Below are 20,851 nucleotides of genomic sequence, written 5' to 3'. Positions count from 1 at the left end.
CTCCAAATGACACATATGGCGCCTGCCCCTCCTTCTCCCACAAACACCTTGAGAGGTGCACAGCTGTTAGAATTCACAGCTCCTATCTGGTAGAAAATGTGAACCGATGAGGCTGAATCACACTGACTGAAATTAACAACACTATTTATAAAGGTGGGGAGGGACGCTGGAGGAGGGGAGGATTGACAAACATGCAGGGATGTAATAACACAGAATGATATTTTCCCTGTTGTAGCTGCTGCGCTGCCAATTAGCGCCATTACCGAGGGTCAGATGAGGCTGGAAACTGTGGAGAAAACATAAAAGAGTGAGATACTGGGCGGGCATGATGAAGGAAATTTGTGATGGAGGTACAAATAAGGACGGCATGCAATTTCTACAGACAACTTGAAAGACTGAAATAGAAGCTCTAGGCAAAACATACTCAAATGAAATATGAATGTCTTCAGTCGATGTGTTTGTGCGGATGTAAAATGCCCCTCTCAAAACAAGAAAAAAACACTTATTTCAAGGAATTTTTACCTTGAAATAAGTGAAAAAAATCTGCCAATCGAACAAGTGAAAAATGGCTTGGTAAGATTTCTTGAATTAAGATATGATGTTTAGAATATTTAGATCTCAAAATTAGCTGGGAAAATTTATTTCAAGCTATATTTTACCAGGATTGTCAAGCTTAGGTGTCTTAAAATAAGACAGATATACTTAAACAAAAAAGTAGTTTTCACTCAAAAATAGAATTTCGCTTTCATGTAATCTCCTAATTTGAGGTGTTTTACCCTCCTGTTTTATGGGCACCAAAAAAATATTGTTTCCTTGTCTGAAAAAAAATCCAAAAAATCTGCAAAAAAATCCCCCAAATTTCTGAAAATTTGCAAAACCTTCAGGAAGAAAATTCCACTAATGCCTTAAAAGTTTTATTTTAAAATAATCCCCAAAATTTGGCAAGAAAATTCTTGAAAATGCTTTCAAAAAAATGAGTAAAAATCTTCCAAAAAATATCTAAAATGATTCCATACATATCAGTAAAACTTCTAATATTTTCTTAAGAACATTCACATAAAAATCAACCAAAATCCAGCTGAAATTCAGCTGGATTTTGGTTGATTTTTATGTGAATGTTCTTAAGAAACATTTTTAACCTTTCTTTTTTGCCACCAACAAATGTTCAAAGATTTCCCAAAAATGTTGAATCAGAAGTTTCACTGTGAAAATATACATTTTTTTCACATTTTCAAACTTTAAAACGGGTCAGTTTTAACCCACAGGAGGGTTAAACTTATTTTGAGTTTTCTTGTATAATTCAACTCAAGACAAGACAATTTCAACATTGTTTGACTTAACAAGATATTTAAGATGCATTGTCTTAAAACAAGTCCCTCCATCTTGCTGAAATGTCACTTGTTAAGTGACTTTATCTTAAATGAAGTGGGATGAGACATTTTGACTAAAAATAAGACAAACAGACTTGGTAAGATCTGGAGTTTTTGCAGTGTGCGTAGCGATGCTGGTGGCGTACAGGGGAAGCCTCGGCTCTATCATACACTGGTCTCTTTGGGGACGTGCCCTAATTAATGACTTGACCTCCTAATGGGTAGCCCCTTGTGCGAGTTAACATTTAGCAGTGCACCCTCCAGAGATGCACTTTAAAGTGCATTTAATAAAAGAACTGATGGTGACATTAATGAGACAGTCAGGACACAGAAGTACAGGGCTTAGTTTTATTTTCCAACAATTTATATTCAGATTTTATACATCGTCTCAACTCAGAGAAAAAATACAAAGCAAAATAGAATTAATCAAAACAGAAAGTCAACAGAGGTACCGACACACACACACATGTAGGCGTCCAACGCACTGATCCTGTTTCTGGTCAAAGGCAACTGACTTCTACTGCAGACCTTTCTGTCTGCATGTGTTGCAATTGCTGTGTGCGTGTGTGTGTTAGTATTTACAGCGCCGATTAGGTTATTAACAGCTGCAAGAGTGGGTGTCACGCCTGCTCCATCCATAAGCCGATGTGTGTGAGAATCTGTCAAGGTGAGATCTGGTGACAAGTAAAGTTCTTGAGAAGCTTCCTGGTTGTACTGTAGTAAGTGTGTGTTGTGATGGTGTCCATGAACAGTGGTTGCAGCGGCTGTTTATTGTATCCATTTGTCCATCAGTATGTTCACGTGTCCGTTAATTAGTGAGAGTGCCCATCAGTGCTGCTGTTGCCACATCTCAGTTTCTTGTCTTCAGTTGGACTTGGACCAGATCTTCCCACTGCCGCGCAGCCTGGACGAGAAGCAGCCGACAGAAACACTCAATTACCGCTTTGTTTGAGACTTATTTAAATACTCTAATGGCTTACTTTTTCTTCTCGCTCCGCTAAACCAACGTATTACTGATGCAACCTGGGTGCAAAATTGTCTTTCCGTTTAAATATCTAACACTATTATTTAGTGTTTTTGCATTGGAGCTCATCTCAGTGGATTTTCCTTTCCTGCAAATGAAAACTAATTTGGCAAAGAACCTACTTCTAATAATAACAGCTGCACTATCAGTCGCATCCTTTAAATAGCTTCATAGAGAAATTATGTCAGAACTCATTTTAATTTGAGAGATCAGGTTATGCCATCATTAATTTGGATTTTAAAACACTGAGTGCATTTTCATTTGAAAGAAGTGCTGTGCTGACTGATGGAAATTATAGGGCGTTATGCTTTAACAGAATGTGACAGGCAGCCAGAAAATAATCACTGCTTTCTGTTCACAAGGAACAACATAAACGGCAGACGAGCAAAGCATCTCGTCTGATGACTGGAGGGGGGGGTGGGGGGGAGCAGCTCTTTCAGGAAGCAAACACGCAGGGCATTTGTATATCCAGTGACATTTTACAATATAGGACAGATGTGAAATTAGCCACTGGTAATTGGGCTGGATGGAAGCAGAAGCAAAAAAAAAAGAGTCCCTGATAACAGGGTAATAGGACGGCTGCAAAACACTGCCGTGCATCTGATAATGAAGCGACTTCATGCAGACACGCACGCAAACATACCACTTACACTGGCAGCTGGCTTTTTGCTGTTTATTGAAAAAATGGAAACATAGTGGTTCTCTGTTGAATTAGCTTTTGCTCTCAACAAGAACAGTAGACTAATGGCTTTAATTTAGTGTTTAAAGTGGTTTCTACAGTGCTGTGGTTAAAACCGGGGAAATATGTATTTAGAGAACATCTTTCAAATCATATTTACAAAGGATTTCTCAGAACAAAAGGAGAAGCAGCAATAAAAGAAATGGGGAACAAAAAAACACCATATGGAGCTTATTGTTCCAATTTAGTGACTTGTAGGAATGAATAATATTTTTCCCTTAAAATTCCTTTTAAAAAAAAGTCAAAACAGCGTTGAATAAAAGATGACTCAGTGAATCATTCTACATGGCCAAACATGCGTGTAATTTGGAAAACATCTAGCTATGAAAAAATGAAAACTAAATACAATTTCTATGCAAACTTCTGATGGTTCCTCGTATAAACAGATGGAAAAATCCATCATTTTCAAAAATAATTCATTTGTGGGCACCATTTTTGGCTTCCTGCTGCGTGCAGCCACAGAATACAAACACGATGACAGTACTCACCCTTTCACCTTAGAACTTTTTTTGCCTGGTTGCCGTGGTTCCTGAGAGGAGGCGGGGTCTCGGGGCTCGGCTGGCTGGTCTGCGTCCTGATTGGAGGCCGCTCCAGCAGGGGCGGGGCCTGATGACGGAGACGCGGCGCTGGCCTTCAACGTTTTCTGTAAGTTTGAGACCTGATGGGAAAGCAAAGACAGATTAGATCAGGGTTTCTGCAGAAATCAGCCAGTCAGACATTATGCTTTTTAATGCCATTTTAATGCTATACTCTAAAAAATTTAATGCCATGACCGTGAACTCAACAAATTACACAGGTTTGGTTTTTTGTAAAGGATGATTTTTGTATGAAAACTGTCCTTACATTTCACTATTTCTGAATCCAGAAACCACCCCTGACCACCCACGGGCTGCAGTCATTCTCTGAAATCCACGTTTTCTAGCCATTTTTGCTGCATTACCCCGTTTCCCAGCTCTCCTCCACCTGGTCCAGCCTGCCGGCCACTTTAAAAACATGCAATTTTTTTGACCGGTCAGACCAATTATCGCAATGCTTCAGCCTGTTTACACAGATGTACATATCTGACGAATTGCAGTCTATAATTATATATTACTGTCAATTATTTTTCTTGAAAACTGCAGAAAGAATTTGTAATGCCACTGAGAATCAAATTTAATGATTTTTAATGCTATTTAAGGCCTTAGTTTTCACAAAATCAACTTAATAACTATTAATGCTTTTTAATGCCCTGCAGAAACCCTGTAAATACTCAACACTAAATAAGAGGACCACATTTTTCAAGTGTGTCTTGACAATAGCTGAAAATATGATCCCTGAAACAGGTTTTGCTGTAACTGCTCCTTCTCATCCGGGCCAATAAACCCTTCCAGTGTCACTGTTCTGTGTAAATGTAGTGAAAAGTTTATTTAAAGCTAACATGAGAATTTAGCAGCCTGAGTTAATCAAATAAATTGTGTATCTTCTAAGGTTATCATGTGTTTAGGGTACAACTTGTTAGCTGTGTTTCTGAAGGCCGACTATAACCTTGCTGAGGGAATTGTACACTCTGAGGACTGTAACCTTAGAGGACAACTACTTGATTTGTCTACCTTGAGGAAGTTGAAGCAATTAGACATTACCAGTGAACTTACAGTTTAACTCTGGTAATAACAATAGAGAGGTCAGTGTGGGTGGCAGGATATCAGTGTGGTGGTCTAACACTGAAGCAACCAGAAAAAAGTGAACCAACTTGCACTGTGGGATCAAGTCAGTCACATTTATGCAAACTATAACACGAGATTATTACATTTCTGGGACATTTAGAGGACTAGGTATATTACAACAACCAATACTTTAATACCAAGTCAATGGAAACATTCTGAGAATGTGACAGTAGTTGGCTTTCTATGTTAACAAGAGTACTAAAGGTAACGCATTTATACTAGCTTTTCTTTTCTTATTTTTATGACAAAGATATATATATAAAAATACATAACACAAACAACAAGGTCAGGGAGTCACGACTTAAATAGGAAAAAAAATAAAGTCGATGCATACACTCATCCTCATTTGTCTACCCAAACACACACTCACACAGTACAGATGTGTCTAGCAGTGTATACACCTGCTCAGGCTGGTTAAAGCAGATAGTGTTTTTGAAGTTACTGGGCTAAGAAAAGGGTCCATTTTTCCCAATATCCTTTTGTAGCCTCAGATTATAAGTGATCTGCTCCATATGGTAACTGATGCACAGTATTTATAAAGGTGTCCACAGACGGACTGTGTTCTTGAAGACGCTTTGACAGTGTCCTCTGTTTACTGTGAGATCATTTATTTGAGTTTACTGTTTTGCTCCCATTTTGTTCTTCTCTGTTTTGTTAATCTTTTACTGATCTATCACCGTTATTTTCCACTAAGGCCCATATCTTAAAGCTTTATGTGTAACGATTTACCCAACACCGGCTAATCTGCTTCCTGACTTAGCTGCTAGCCATTAGCATAGCCTTACACACTGTGAAAGCACCCAGTCTCCTCATTAATTAATGGCTGTGCCTATTGTTCAGTTTTTCCAGGTTGTGTCTCTGCCAGAGAGACGTGTCTGTTAGAGGCAGCCTACCAGCCTACCATTATCTGCAAAATTCACTCGTCGTTCCAGTGTCTGTAAACACGAGCTTTAACTGTTGTTTGGCTGTTACTTGTGACATGAAACAGTCAATCAGAGTCAGTCAAACCCCCGCTCAGTGCTGTGGGGGCGGGTTTGACTGACTCTGATTGACTGTTTCATGTCACAAGTTTGAGACCAGTTAGCTGGCTGTGAGGTTACTAAAAATAGCAATACAGGGAATCAAGGAGGGAGGAAGAGGCAAAAATATCGGCCTCAATAATCAGCCACACATGAAACTGGTTCGATCCCTACTAACTACATTAGTAGGCTACTTTCAGTCCATCAAAATATAATGTGTGCGTCTTTGTTTGTGCTAGCACATTGTGTGGGCAGCAGGGTATCGTCCCTCACTTTTTAGTTGTATTTCCCCTGAAATAATCCCTGTATGCTCTTAAATTGCTTAGATGTAACTTTACAGCACTGCTTCCTCTAGAATCACTGGATCTGCAGAGCTCCTGCCTCTGTCCACTTACTGCTCCCCACTCACAGCAGTCCAGATTAACTATCCTAATACTCATTTATTTTAAAATGTTTACTCTTTTGCTATTGAATTTGGTATCAAGAATCATAGAAATACAGTGGGATTACTATGGACTACAACACTTCTGGTATGTTGGCATCCCTGTAAAGGACGGTGGATTTTGTACCTCATAATTTATTGTACTTTGGAAGAGCACAAGAAAGTCTAATCAATTGGCAGTATGGACAATAGGAACAATTACAGAAAGCAAATACAAAAAAAATCCACAATATGCAGTCGGGAGGAGAGCAAAACACCACAGGCAGCTAGCAACAAAGAAACTGAGACACTGAAGAGGGAAGAGTCATTTACTGGATTTTCTGGGGGATGCTGTAGAGGCGTAAGCTGAAGGGATGAGGGACTAACCTCTGTTTCCACTTGGACTTTGACTTTCAATTGGCTCTCTCTGTATTGGTTTGCCCTTGAGACCTGCTCCTCAATACCACACAGTACCGCCTCACACCCTGTACACCTGGGAGAGAAGAAAGGTGTAGAGGAGGGAAGAGTAAGAATGAGGAAAACAGATAACCGATATGTAAATGATAAGTGTGTGGACAGACACATAAAGGGAACACTGACCACTCCTGCAGCGTGTTGACTATGTTTGGAAGCTCGTTGGGGCCGAGGTCACGACCTACGCTGCAGTCTACCTCCACCTGCTGGTTCCTCTGATCCAGTTTGCCCTGGATGATGTCACAGTAAACAGCCTCAATCAGCAGGTCCTCCAGTTCCCGCACATTCTTCAGCTCAAGCTGTTGCAGGAGCAGCGAGTACGGCAGGCACTGTGGGAGGGGGGGAGACACAAAGAGGCTTTAATTCTCACATTTCCTTTTTTAAGTCGAGGTAGACTGGCAACACGTTTGATTCCACTGTAATGGTTTGACGGAAAAGGACTAAAAATGTTACAGTGAAAATGCTCAATTGTCTAAATGTCACCGGCAGCAGAAGAAGAAAGGAGTTTGAAATTTAAAAATACTTCACTGGGCAATTAGAGAGTTCAAGCTCGCACGCAGGGAAAGAAGTGACACATTAAGGAGAAGAGCAGGGGGCAGGAGTAAAAGGAGTTATGTTAATAGAAAATGAGATTTAAGTTAAAGAAGAAAGGACAGTGCCGACAAGAATGATCAATCAATTATTTATGGGCGGCGGAGAAAGAAAAGGGCATACAGCCAGGAGCAGTAGAGCAGGAAAAAGCAAAGGATAGACCCGATTAAAACAACATGAACAGTACTAGTTGTGCTCTTAACTGGAGGCTTGTCTGTTGTTTACTTCTAATTTAGTCATTATAAGTACAGCCACAAGCTCACTTACAACCACAGCCCATCTACACATGAACTTTGAAAACATGGATTATAAGCCTGAATAAACCAGCAAAGCCATATTTTTAAAACACATATATCAAAGTACATGCAGCGATGGGATGCTGCAGAAAATATTTGTTCTATTCTCGATACAAAAATTCAACACAGCATTCTTATTTATCTGCACCTTTATGGTAAAATTCGAAGAAGAAATACTGAATCTGTACCTTGAGGTTGGAGGCCAAGCTGATGATGGACAGATGACGGAGTTTGTTTCTCTGCGCTGGGGTCAACTCTGGAAGAGAGGCTGCTCTCTCTGAAGCAACAGAGAAGAATAAAACATAAGGAGGAGACACAATGGGAAAAATACACCACAGTAGTAAGCATCACTTCACAGCCACACATAATCAAGACACTGCTTATTACTTAGAAGTGTCATGTTGGGCGGCGGTGCACAGGTAAGTGTGGAGCTCTTTAAGCAATCACAGAACAGAGTAGGGAGGAAGCTGGCAGTGTGTTGGCAGGAAGTCAGGAGGAGGTCCGTATCCAGCAACTGTCTCCTGCTCGCTTGCTCTCCTGGTGACAGAACTGACACCTCCTATGATGGCAGCTCTGACAGCTCCTCTCAGGGCTCCACTTTACAGGACTATGAAGGTAAATGTACTCCCTGACGGCGTGACTCGAAAGGAAAGGGGACAATAAAGTAGGCTACGTTCTTTTTCCAGGCTATTGGTTGATATTCAGCATAAATTTAGACACAATTAAGATTCCACTTCTTGTTAAAGCTTCCTGATGCATTATACAGAGAGCTAATTAATTCACAAAAGATGAGTTTATTGTCCATTTGTGCCGGCGCCACGGCAACAAAGATGATCATCAGCCGGTGGGAACTTTGATGATAAGTTTCCTGAACAGATCAAAGTACTAAAGTAATTTTATCTGTGAATAACCTGCCTGCAGTGTCTCAGGTGAGGGGGTTTAAAGCATCTGAGTGTCTGCCTGGCAGCAAAGAAAGACGGTTCATAATACAAGTTGCTGGGCCACCCTATTACTTATTTACATTGTGCTGCCACTGCAATACCTTTGTAGTCACAGTAGGTACCATAGGCAAAGAGGTTCAGGAGCTGGTACACTGGTGCATGAGGGCCATTCTCCAGCTGTGGTTTAGAGAGAACATGAAAGAGAGAAAATGATGTAGCAGAATACAGGAAGAAATGAGATACGTAAGAACTAAACAACTGCATTTTACCTATGCAAAGTGAGCAGAGGAGAGCTGTTACTGTGAGTGAGTAAAGCCCCTTTCAGACATGGGACAGGGAACATTGCTGGCTTTATGAATCAATCTGTCATTTTTTTTTTTAACTGTTGCATTCAGACAATCCCCCACTCTGCCCAAGAAAGCCATGATATTTGTCCGACACACAAGACTAGACAATACATCAAGTGATGCAGAATGCATATCAATGCAAACCTGGACTAAAACAAAACAAACAGCAACTGATCAAAGTGTCCAAAAGACAAACAGCCCAGTTTATTTCTGTTTTCCTAAACGGTAAAACTGAAAGCTCAGGAATCAACCTGAGGAAGGGTGCAACGTAACAAAATATTTAACGGCAGATGATGAACAGTGACTCTGTGAAAGCTCATTTCACTGATGTGAAGAAATGTTCACAGTGTGACCTGCTGTTAGATCCTGATAATCCCTTTCTCAGAGTTGTGATAAATTAGAGTTTAGTATAATTAATTAAGTACCTGATGTTGCTCCGTGCTCTTTCTCTCTGGAAACAAACGTGGATCTTACCTCTGAAAGATGCTCCAGGCATGCAATAAATAAAGACTGAGTCCCATCTGCTAAAAACTAAACTTCTGAATGTGACAGCTCACCTGTCTGATGTAAATACATGCAGGTCTGCACAGTGTGACTGTGGGATCATGGATTTGTTGTCCTTACTCTCTTGGCAATATTTTATTATTATGGCAGCTTATTAAGTTACTGGTGCTTTATTTCCATGTGCAAATCTCTCTCTTTTGAGAGGCACATATGGATGCTACTTTTGTCTGAGGCTACACTACTAAACAAACTCCGATAAAATAGTTTTTACCAGATAGAGAACAATACAAAGTGTGGGGGTGGAGGGAACTGAATTATACCCATTATTGGTGAGCATTAATAATTTCTACAGTAGGCTGTCAGTCTCCGTTTTCATTGAATGAAATTGTTATAATTATGGACATTTCATTTTGTTGACTCAAAAATTTGCCTTTTTTTTTTAATCTCACACGACTCCAAGTAGTGCTGCCTGTGTGTATTTATCCATTAACCCAGGCAGCAGTTCAGACTTGTGCTGCGTTGAAAGTGACACACAAGTGATACTAGGTCTGACCGGTTAAAATTGGATCCTTTATGGAAATGTGACCAAGGCGTGTATTTTCTGTAGACATGAAGTCGACCTGTTAAACTGCTATCAGATTAATGGAATGAAGTTCATTTCTGAAAGGGGTTTCAGAGATAGAAAGACCACATATGAGCATACCTGGTTACATGGATTCATCTGAGGAGGACTGCATTCATACCAAGCATCAAAATCTGTTCTATTATTGGAATTTTAAACTCTTTTGCCTGTAACCGTAAACACCTGGGGGACAATGACACAAAATGGGAAAAATCCACCATCGAAGCAAAAATTTTGCTTCACCGGTGCTTAATTTCAGCTGGCCATCTAGCATCTAAAGATATAAATGAGCCTAGCTGCAATCCACGTCATTTCTATAATTGCCACACTTTATCAAGTATTGTTCATGTCTTCAAAGCAGCGAAGTGCGACAGAAAATGCTCTCTGTTGTACGTGTTATAATTAAATTTTATCTGTTTAACTAAAGATAAAAATAGAACAAACACTAAATGAAAATCCATGTGGGATTTTATTTTGATAAAACTTTCCTGGCACAAAACTTATTTATTATCACTGAGTAAATGAGGGCAAATGCAAATGAACTGTATTACTGTGAGAAAAACCTAAAATATTAAGTAAATACTCCCACTTGTCCGGGTTTTTTGCCATCCTACTTACTTAAGTAATAGAATAACGGTTTTACAAATTCACATTTTCCTGCAACGGCAGCATTTCACTTCCAAAACAGGATGTTAACTTGGTATTCTCATGCAAGTTTTAACATATAAAGTATGCAATCCATCATTTTGTATGTGATAATCTGTTCCCACCATCACTAACCCCTGTGAATGCAGTTTGGTTGATGAGACTCTTCATGTATCTCAGACACATTAACACTGGCAAAAACAACAGATGAAGATGATCTATTGCTACGACAGCCTTGAGTAAATCCCAAAAGACAGAGAGTGATAAGTCTGACAGTGTGTTTACCTCTCTGACATTAGGCAGCTCCAGGATGTCAGAGAAAACATAGAGGCCTGGGGTCTCCAACAGGGAGCTGACAGCCTGGGCCAGTGCTGAGCCTGACAATGACAGGAGCTGCTCCACCTCCATCTGATGCCAGGTAAAAGAGACACAGTTAGCAGAGCAAGTATTCAAGAACAAAACAACTAAATGACTTGTCTTATTGCCTTAACTCTACTGCATCACTAATGCCATGTGGGGACGTCATGTCAGAATTTTCCAAACATGTTCTGATAAGGAAAACAATGATGTATTAATAAAAAACAGAAATCCAAAGCATTTACATCCAGCATTACGTTCTTTGAAACATTTCCAGCCTCTTATTGCCTGTTGAGACAACAGCTACAATATTTCCCTTCATTTAACGTCTAACAGTCGAGTATTTTTGACCAAAGCACATAACCTTTAATCTACCTAAAGAACTACAAAGATAGTGGAGGAGTAGCTGCACTGAGGAGCATCATTCTGGGCAACAAGTGTAGAGAATGTAAAGCAGGGCATGTATATTTATTAACCTATCCCCTGCATGAAGACACGATGCAAATGCACTTTGGGGTGAAGGCCAAACTAGAATAATTACCCAAGTCGTGAAGTGATTCTGCCTGTGCCTTAAACAGATATTTAAAATCTAATCTAATCCAAGTGAAAACAAACAAACGAATGAACAGGATTATTCACTTATGTAACACCTCATGTCAGTGTTTTCTGTACATTGTCCAAATATAAAAAAAATAGCACAGTAGCCAGTGTGATCCCACTTCCTTCCAATTCAAACGTGCCATGACTAGCTTCATCACCCGAGGCCACATCCTAAAATTAATGCCACAGAGTCTAGATGCCCAGGGCTGTACTAATACTAACCGGTTCTTATTGATCTCAACAAATGACAACGACAGATAGATTGCAACACCATAAACCTGAACCATACGGATGAACACGTCCACTAATCTTCTTTATGTCCATCTGGACACACAGCAAGGAGATTCAAAGTACATATTCCCAGACTAACTGAACAAATAAGCAAACATGTCTTTCAACCAAACAAATCAACCTACACTGTGTTTCAGAAACAGTACCTGTTAGAAATTCAGATATTTTTTAAAAGTCTTTTTTAAAAGTCCAATCAAGTTAAATCCTAAACTTGACGGGATCCATCCCTCTATTTTTACTGAAATTTAAAGAAGGACAAAATTGACTGAATATCCGTATGAAAAATTGTAAGTGGAATTTTTTTTTTCCAAAATTGTTCAGCGCTAAGTTGTACTGCAAACATATACATCATTCTCATTAATTTATTGTCATTAAACTATACTGTAGTGATGCCAGCCAACTGTCAACAAAAAATAATTGGTTTAAAATCCCTTCCTTAGTCCCAGTACCTTCTGGTGTCTTCTCTATAGTACAACATCTACTAGAAGCTCCTCAAAACATTTTACATTTGTTTTGCTATTTATATTTGTTGATATTGTTGCAAGGACCTTTAGATTCACAGAGTGCTAGACAATCAAACATAAACCTTTTATTAAAAAATAAAAGGGTATACACCACCTAGATAGAACACAAAACAGATCAAATCTGGTAGGTATAGTCTTATGTATCAAACAGTACTTTCTTCAATTGGCTCTCAACTCTAAGAAGTTGCTCATCGATCTTCAACCAAAATGTACTCTGAAGCTTACTGGTCAGACTCTAAATATCGTGGCTAATCACTTCTAAGATTTGAGATGTTTATGACACTTTTGACTAGATCAGATCCTGAACAGTGTTTGAACTCAGATGGTCTTTGGTTTGAACAAGTGTGGATACAGAACATAAATATAATATCTTTAAGAGTTAAAAAAAAAAGGAAAGATGTATACTAAGTTGAAATTATACAATGTACGTGTTACTTATGGCTAGATATTACAGGTATATCACTTTACTTCTCCATCACCTTTTCAGATATTTGCTTAATCAGTAAAGTGTGAAAATGTCTACTATACTTCTCCAAAAGCAAAGGTGACAGTGAACAGTGTAAAACCAGATTTAATTATTTTGAAATTGCTTTAAAGCCGAGAGAAGCAACAATCCTGGGAATCAGGACCTTTTTAGTCATGTTTGTATTCTAAATGATTCAAACTGATAACCAGTTGTGTTTCAAAGTCATAAAGGAGCCAGCAATGTTTCTGTTTTCTAATAAGTGTGAATGCACCTTAAGTACACTACTTCAGAAACAAACACTGCTTCAGCAACTTGCTGATAAACTTAACATGTCCACATTCACATGACTTTGTTGTTACTATGACGATGCTGTTAAGTCTTAGACAGGAACAGAAGTGTGTAGTAAATGAAGGTGCCATACAGTCATTATGGTTTCTAGGTAAAAACGACTGAAGTAAAAAATAAACGCATTAATTAAAAATGAAACCAATATAAAATGGCGTTTTCAAAGACTTCAACAACACAGTAATAACATTAGCTACACAGCTTTAACCACCTCGATAATAATATGAGCGCCAGTTACGTATCTGCCGTCGACACATGAAAATGACAGATAACCTGCGAAACTTGCAAAACATATCTATGGTTTCAGGTAAGAGGCGGCTGAGGGTTAACATTTATGTCAGGTTTTCTTCTAGCTCAGCATGTCATGCTAGCTCGCTTGCTAACGGCTAACCACCCGCAAGGCTGGCGTTAGGCCTTAGTACATTTTAAACCTTTCAACAGCCTAAAATCATAACGCAATACAGCGGAAATAATCAGAAATCAGAGAAATGAACGGAAACATTTCTACAAAAAAGCTAATATGAATACATGAGTTTAAGTTTACCTTCTTGTGTCGGTTTCTACCAGCTAGCGTCCCTCTTGATTGTTTAGTTCCGTTGTCAGCACACGTCCGACAACAAAACAACGTCGTCTCCTATTGGACGGTAAAGGGGGGTGGGCGGGACAGATAGAGCTGTCAGTCAGAAACTGCGTCAGCCGCGCAGCCCGGAGAGAACAGTGCCATCTAACGGCTCATTCACGGGTCAGACACACGCACGCACGCACGCACACGCGCGCGCGCACACACACACACACACACACACACACGCAAAACAAAAATTTAAACTAATCTGGGTGTTTATGTATTTGTGGAGTCTAAAAATCCGTCCTACATTAGTCACGTTAATCTCTACATTGAATAGTTACATTAATGATAAAGAACATTAATAACACTGTTGGGTGTTAGCGATAGCATTTGAAATTAATTAAGTTAATTGACCCAATAATAATGTAGGGGATTAACCTTTGCATTCATTCTGGTTGTTTTTTTTCATACATATTTAATCAGATTTTAATTCCTATTATTATAATATATAAAAAATAGCACAGTGGAGTCCTGACTTCAATATTTAAACTTGTTTAAAATATATATTTTTTCTCTATTTGTGTTTTTTATGTTCATGTTTCCACTTTTGCTTTGCTTACTAAAACATAAAAAATAAAATCTGTATGGCCATCTAAGAATTTAAGAAAAATGCTTGTCCTTCATTAAAAGGCACTGTTAACATTTATCTTAGAATGAGTTTAAAACTCTTGTCAGGATCAAACTCTGGTGTGGGTGCTGTTGTTCAACACTGCTAGCATGTATATAAATATTTGTGTAATACATTTTGCAATATGCATTGTTTTTCTATCTAGCATTTGTTGTTTACCATGCAGCTATGATTTATTGTTAAATTAACCTTACCCACAATGGCAACATGTAATTGGAAGAAATATGGTGAAGTTTATTATGCTGCCATAGATACTGTGTGATTCAGTATGATAAAATGTGCTATTAAATCATTCTGTCTTTATCATGAGTCTTTCAATATGTTACCAATCTGGCTATTGTAGAAAGATATTTCATTTTATTGAATTCTCTTGTTTTAAGACATGCCAGCCATCACTTTCACATATTGTACTTCATGTGTCTCTGTGTGTAAGTATGGTGTTGTAGAAATAGATCAATCACATACAGCCTCAGTGGTGTTTGCTTTAAATGACAGACTGTCCTCACAAGCACATTATCAGGCTGAACTGTCAGAGACTGTTGGCTCAGAAGGACAAATATTTCAAAATTATGGTCCTTTGTTCTTTCTATTACTCAGCCCTCACTGGACGGATAAGAACAATTTTTTGTTACTAACCCTAAGCATCCAAAAGCACACTGAATGAAATAAAGCAAGAATAATCAGCGGGGAATAGTGTGACGCTCACAGACAGAGAGGCAGACCTGCTGATACAGTATACAGTACTGTGCAAAGAATTAAGGCAGTTCAGATGTTCAGATTCATATCTATTAAGCAATATAATCAGGGAAGCATTTGATCAATCAGCAGCATGAAAAAGGTCAGAACATGTAATTAGATTAAAAAATATATTTTCAGTGAAAAGAAGTACAAGGAATACAACTGATGGTGTGGCCCCACAGAGTCATTATCTCCAACACCATAGAGTCAGTCTAAGATTACATGAAAAGGAGGAATAGATTGAGACAGAATAAATCCATGGAGGAACACTGGAAAGTTCCACAACCCACCTGTTAAATACCGTGAAAACTGCCCACCAGTGTACCAAGGAGATCTGATGCTCACACCAAATATTGATTTGATCAATGTTTTTTTCTCCTTACATCTCTTTTTAGGAAGTAAAATGATTTTATAAATCATTATTATCATTATTATTATTATTTCCTGAAACTTTTACACATGATGGAGCGTACAACTTATAATCAGACCAGATCGCTGTAAACACAGAAGTTTAGAAGACAGAGTTTATTCTTACAGAGCTCATGAGACTTTGTTGACACAGAGAGAGGCTAAAAAGCCAATAAGCATCAGGAAAGCAGTCTGACTTTTCAAACACTCAATACCCTGCTTCAGTCCCAGGGAGCCTGATTAGACACAAACAGTCCACAGCATGGTGACCGTCCATTCACCATCTTTAATCCTCGGGTGTAGCACTGAGTGCAAGCTTTGAGTACAAGAAAATTGCAGAGCAAGAACCACTCACCCACAATTTAACTTCATGATGTTTACTATTCCCAGAAGATGACATGTTTGGTGAAAGTTAAGTCAAGTAGATATTTTCTGTTTGTGTCTCATATTGACACATAATGACAAAATACAATTCCCTTTACTCAAGTAACATGCAAATGTTGGGCAAAACCTACAATGATGTTATAAATGCATTTCCATTCATTAGGGAGCAGAACTCCCCCTGACTATGTTATATTGTAATTTATTATAGGCTTTCATGCATTATTGTCACTGATACATAAACATATAAGTAGCATCTTAGTGTAGTAAGTTGAGATGGTAATTGTACTTTTTTACAAGGTTGGCTTGCTTAATGAGCAGCGCTGTTATAGTAGAACATACACAACATAATTTGTACAGTATTTGCCAAAATGTAAGTCCACCTCTTGCTCCATATTGCTACGTATACGCACAAAATACTGCTGCTGTGTTTGAGGTAGCTCCACTGTGAGGTCCTGCAGGCTGTTTTTCTCTCTCTCTTTCATGTCTGCAGTGTCCTTGTTAACACACTTTCTCACTTTGTCTCTCTTTATTCTGTACCTCCTCTGGTCCCTAAAGGCTTCGGTATCTCTACTCCCAAGCAGCAATATTTCCCCTTGAAATTAAATTTGTCCCTGCTAGTTGATTTATCAAGGCACGTTCCTCTGCCTTCAGCAGCACTCAAGTATTAACCAAATGTGCTCAGAGAAGTACTGCGCAGTTAAACTATGTTGTGCCTTCCATTAATAATTTCAGTTTTTTGTGACACGTTTTCTTTAAAAGGAGGATTTTTTAAACCAAATTTGGGGAATCATTCCTCTTATTGCTGGTGTATTCTATTTTGCCTTGTTGCTGTTGTGTTTCATTGTCTACTTGCCCTGCATTGCATAATCCCAGTAGTTTACACTCTTCCAGGCTCTGTTTGGAGCGCTGTTCTGGATATGGCAGCTGTGGGATAGTTTGGTCGGAACAGGAGAATGTTTTTTTGAGAATAGGTGAAAATTCAAATAATTAATAAAGAAATTAAAATAGAACTGTTGCAAGGCTGTGATGGGAAAGCACCTCAGAGCTGTGTGTGATGTATTTTTAAGGAAGAAAGGCTAGAAGTACAGGTATTCACATGATGAGAATTCCTGGTGACGTGCAGCCACACATTTCAGAACACATCACTGAAACAGAGAGGAACATTTATCACACTTTCTCTGCTTTAATTAGTTTGTTTTGAATAACAAGACCTTAAGATGCAGATGAGACGACAGTTGCCGAGGGAATAAAGTGCCAAGAAAGAAAAACAGAATAATTTGGACATTAACTAAATGTGATATAATGGTTGATAACACTGAACCTACACACCAAGGCTCTGTCATCAAATGTTTGTTTATTAATCAACACATGGCAGGTCACAAAGATCTGGCTGTGATGGAAGAACATCAATCCATTTTCTTCTACTTACCCAGGGTTGTGTCATGGAGGCAGCAGGTGAAGCAGGTCATCCCAGACATCACTACCCCTTGCAATATTTTCCAGTTCTTCCTGGGAGATCTCAAAGAATTCTCAGGCCAGACAAGCCATATAATCCATCCAGCGGGTTCTGAGTCTACCCTGGGGTCTCCTCTCAGGTGGACATGCTCAGAAAACATCCAAAGGAAATGATCCTAGAAGCATCTGAGTCAGATGTACAAACTACTTCAGCTGGTTCCTTTCGACACAAAGGAGCAGCGACTCTACTCCGAGCTTCCTCCAGACTTTCGAGCTTCTGCCACCCTGCAGAGGAAGCTCATTTTGGCCACTTGTACCAGCGAGTTCGTTCGTTTGGTCTCTACCCAGAGCTCATAACCATAGGTGAGGGTTGGAATGTAGAAGGACTGGTATTTCCAGATCTTCGTCTTGCAACGCAACTGTTTCTTCATCCCGATGGTCCAGTACAACATCTGCATTACTGCTGAGGCCATTTTCTAATCGCTGATGAACAAGATCCAGAGATACTTAAACTCCCTCTTCTGGGGAAATAATTGCCCCCTAACCAGTAGGGAGCACACCGACGGTTTCCAGCAGAGATCCATGGCCTCGGACTTGGAAGTGCTGACTCGCATTCCAGCTGTTTCATACTTTTCTGCAAACCACTACCGTGTGTGCTGAAGGTTAGGATTAGGGTTATGATCTGATGAAGCCAACAGAACCACATCATCCGCAAAAAGCAGAGATGCAATTCTAAGGTCCCCAAACTGGATATCCTCCTCACCCTGGGTGTGCTTTGAGGTCCTCTCCACCAACATCACAAACAGGACTGGAGACAAGGAGCAGCCCTGAATCCAACACCCACTGGAAGCGTGGTTGACTTATATCTCAGTTTACATGCTTTGATGGTCATAAACACTGCAATCTGGTAGATTTGTTCAATTTGTAGTTTACACTCCCTTTTACTCGGTGTTCTAATAAAAACATCCAGACAGCAGGGAGAGAAAACACCAAAGTTTGTGGTAGACATGTGATGGCTAACAGCCAGTTCAGTGGTGACAGCCTCATGGGAACTGCAGATATTTGATTGCCTCACCTAGATCACTGAACAACAATCCTAGCTGTCGCCTTAAGCAGGTCTAAGAGGTACGTTACGCATGAACGCGCCAAAGAGTGGATGAGAAGCTGCTGTCTGAACACCACTGACAGTTGAGTGGGGAAGGCCTGACGAGAACCTAGACCCCCTCATAATGCTCAGGAACTGAAGCAAAAGTTCATAAAGGGAGGGAGACATGTCTGCTGAAGCCTGTCCAGACTGAGATACATTAGGGCCTGAACTGAAGAGAGCTGGGCTGTCTGAGCAGATAGGGTGGCCACCTGGCCGGTGAGAAAATTCTTCTGGTTGAGCACAGTCTGATTATTCTCACTTAAAATTCTCAAAGCTTGGTGCATTGGCCAGCACTGTTACCTCATAGCTAGATGATTCTAGGTTTAAATCTCAACGCTTTGTGTTTCATATACTCTCCCTTTACTTGTGAGAGGGTTTCACAGGGTGCTCCAGCTTCCTGCCACAATCCAAAGACATGTTATGTTTAATTCGTGATTCTAAATTGCCTGTAGGTGTGAGTGTGATCACGCATGGTTGTCTGTCTTTCTGTGCTAGTCCTGTGACGGAGTGACGTCCTCTTGGAGTTGCCACTGGAAGGCAATGGAAACAGATTACCCTCTCCTGGATAAGGCATTGTATAGAAAATGGATGGATGGATGGAGTTTAATACACTCAACAAAAATATAAACGCAACACTTTTGTTTTTGCTCCCATTTTTTATGAGATGAACTCAAAGATCTAAAACTTTTTCCACATACACAATATCACCATTTCTCTCAAATATTGTTCACAAATCTGTCTAAATCTGTGATAGTGAGCACTTCTCCTTTGCTGAGATAATCCATCCCACCTCACAGGTGTGCCATATCAAGATGCTGATTAGACACCATGATTAGTGCACAGGTGTGCCTTAGACTGCCCACAATAAAAGGCCACTCTGAAAGGTGCAGTTTTATCACGCAGCACAATGCCACAGATGTGGCAAGATTTGAGGGAGCGTGCAATTGGCATGCTGACAGCAGGAATGTCAACCAGAGCGGTTGCTGGTGTATTGAATGTTCATTTCTCTACCATAAACCGTCTCCAAAGGCGTTTCAGAGAATTTGGCAGTACATCCAACCAGCCTCACAGCCACAGACCACGTGTAACCACACCAGCCCAGGACCTCCACATCCAGCATGTTCACCTCCAAGATGGTCTGAGACCAGCCACTCGGACAGCTGCTGAAACAATGGGTTTGCATAACCAAAGAATTTCTGCACAAACTGTCAGAAACCATCTCAGGGAAGTTCATCTGCATGCTCGTCGTCCTCATCGGGGTCTCCACCTGACTCCAGTTCGTCGTGGTAACCGACTTGAGTGGGTAAATGCTCACATTTGATGGTGTCTGGCACGTTGGAGAGGTGTTCTTTTCACGGATGAATCCCGGTTTACACTGTTCAGGGCAGATGGCAGACAGCGTGTGTGGTGTCGTGTGGGTGAGTGGTTTTCTGATGTCTATGTTGTGGATGGAGTGGCCCATGGTGGCGGTGGGGTTATGGTATGGACAGGCATCTGTTATGGACGAAGAACACAGGTGCATTTTATTGATGGCATTTTGAATGCACAGAGATATCGTGACGAGATCCTGAGGCCCATTGTTGTGCCATACATCCAAGAACATCAGCTCATGTTGCAGCAGGATAATGCACGGCCCCATGTTGCAAGGATCTGTACACAATTGTTGGAAGCTGAAAACATCCCAGTTCTTGCATGGCCAGCATACTCACCGGACATGTCACCCATTGAGCATGTTTGGGATGCTCTGGATCAGCGTATACGACAGCGTGTACCAGTTCCCGCCAATATCCAGCAACTTCACACAGCCATTGAAGAGGAGTGGACCCCCCCCCCAATAAAACAAAACTGCACCTTTCAGAGGGGCCTTTTATTGTGGGCAGTCTAAGGCACACCTGTGCACTAATCATGGTGTCTAATCAGCATCTTGATATGGCACACCTGTGAGGTGGGATGGATTATCTCAGCAAAGGAGAAATGCTCACTATCACAGATTTAGACAGATTAGTCAACAATATTAGAGAGAAATGGAGATATTGTGTATGTGGAAAAAGTTTTAGATCTTTGAGTTCATCTCATAAAAAATGGGAGCAAAAACAAGTGTTGCGTTTATGTTTTTGTTGAGTGTATATACAGCTAGAGCCTGATACCAAGTCAGAATAGAGATCTGTGTCTGTAAGGTTCATCTTT

The 20,851-nt window shown here is 40.0% G+C and overlaps 1 protein-coding gene across 1 annotated transcript; it reads right to left on the bottom strand.

Annotated features, from left to right (window-relative positions):
- Positions 1-1,704: 1,704 nt before the first annotated feature.
- On the bottom strand, positions 1,705-13,951 carry cops7a (COP9 constitutive photomorphogenic homolog subunit 7A). The gene is made up of 8 exons (XM_022222932.2): positions 13,824-13,951; positions 10,982-11,104; positions 8,680-8,755; positions 7,826-7,914; positions 6,877-7,079; positions 6,664-6,769; positions 3,622-3,791; positions 1,705-2,274 (listed from the first exon to the last, which is right to left on the bottom strand). Exons 2-8 carry the CDS (start codon positions 11,102-11,104, stop codon positions 2,235-2,237), a joined length of 807 nt encoding a protein of 268 aa, XP_022078624.1. The 5' UTR covers positions 13,824-13,951; the 3' UTR covers positions 1,705-2,234.
- Positions 13,952-20,851: the final 6,900 nt, after the last annotated feature.

The sequence above is a fragment of the Acanthochromis polyacanthus genome, chromosome 12 (genome assembly GCF_021347895.1).
Source record: "Acanthochromis polyacanthus isolate Apoly-LR-REF ecotype Palm Island chromosome 12, KAUST_Apoly_ChrSc, whole genome shotgun sequence".
In the NCBI taxonomy this organism is placed as follows: domain Eukaryota; kingdom Metazoa; phylum Chordata; class Actinopteri; family Pomacentridae; genus Acanthochromis; species Acanthochromis polyacanthus.
The sequence above is the reverse complement of the archived record's forward strand: the minus strand, read 5'-3'. Positions and strand labels throughout refer to the sequence as shown.

Coding starts and splice junctions, on each gene's coding strand:
- cops7a (XM_022222932.2), bottom strand. CDS start 11,104: ATGGAGGTGGAGCAGCTCCTGTCATTGTCAGGCTCAGCACTGGCCCAG. Junction 6,770..6,876: donor GTCAACACGCTGCAGGAGTG/GTCAGTGTTCCC, acceptor CTTCTCTCCCAG/GTGTACAGGGTGTGAGGCGG. Junction 3,792..6,663: donor AAGTCCAAGTGGAAACAGAG/GTTAGTCCCTCA, acceptor CTTTCCCATCAG/GTCTCAAACTTACAGAAAAC.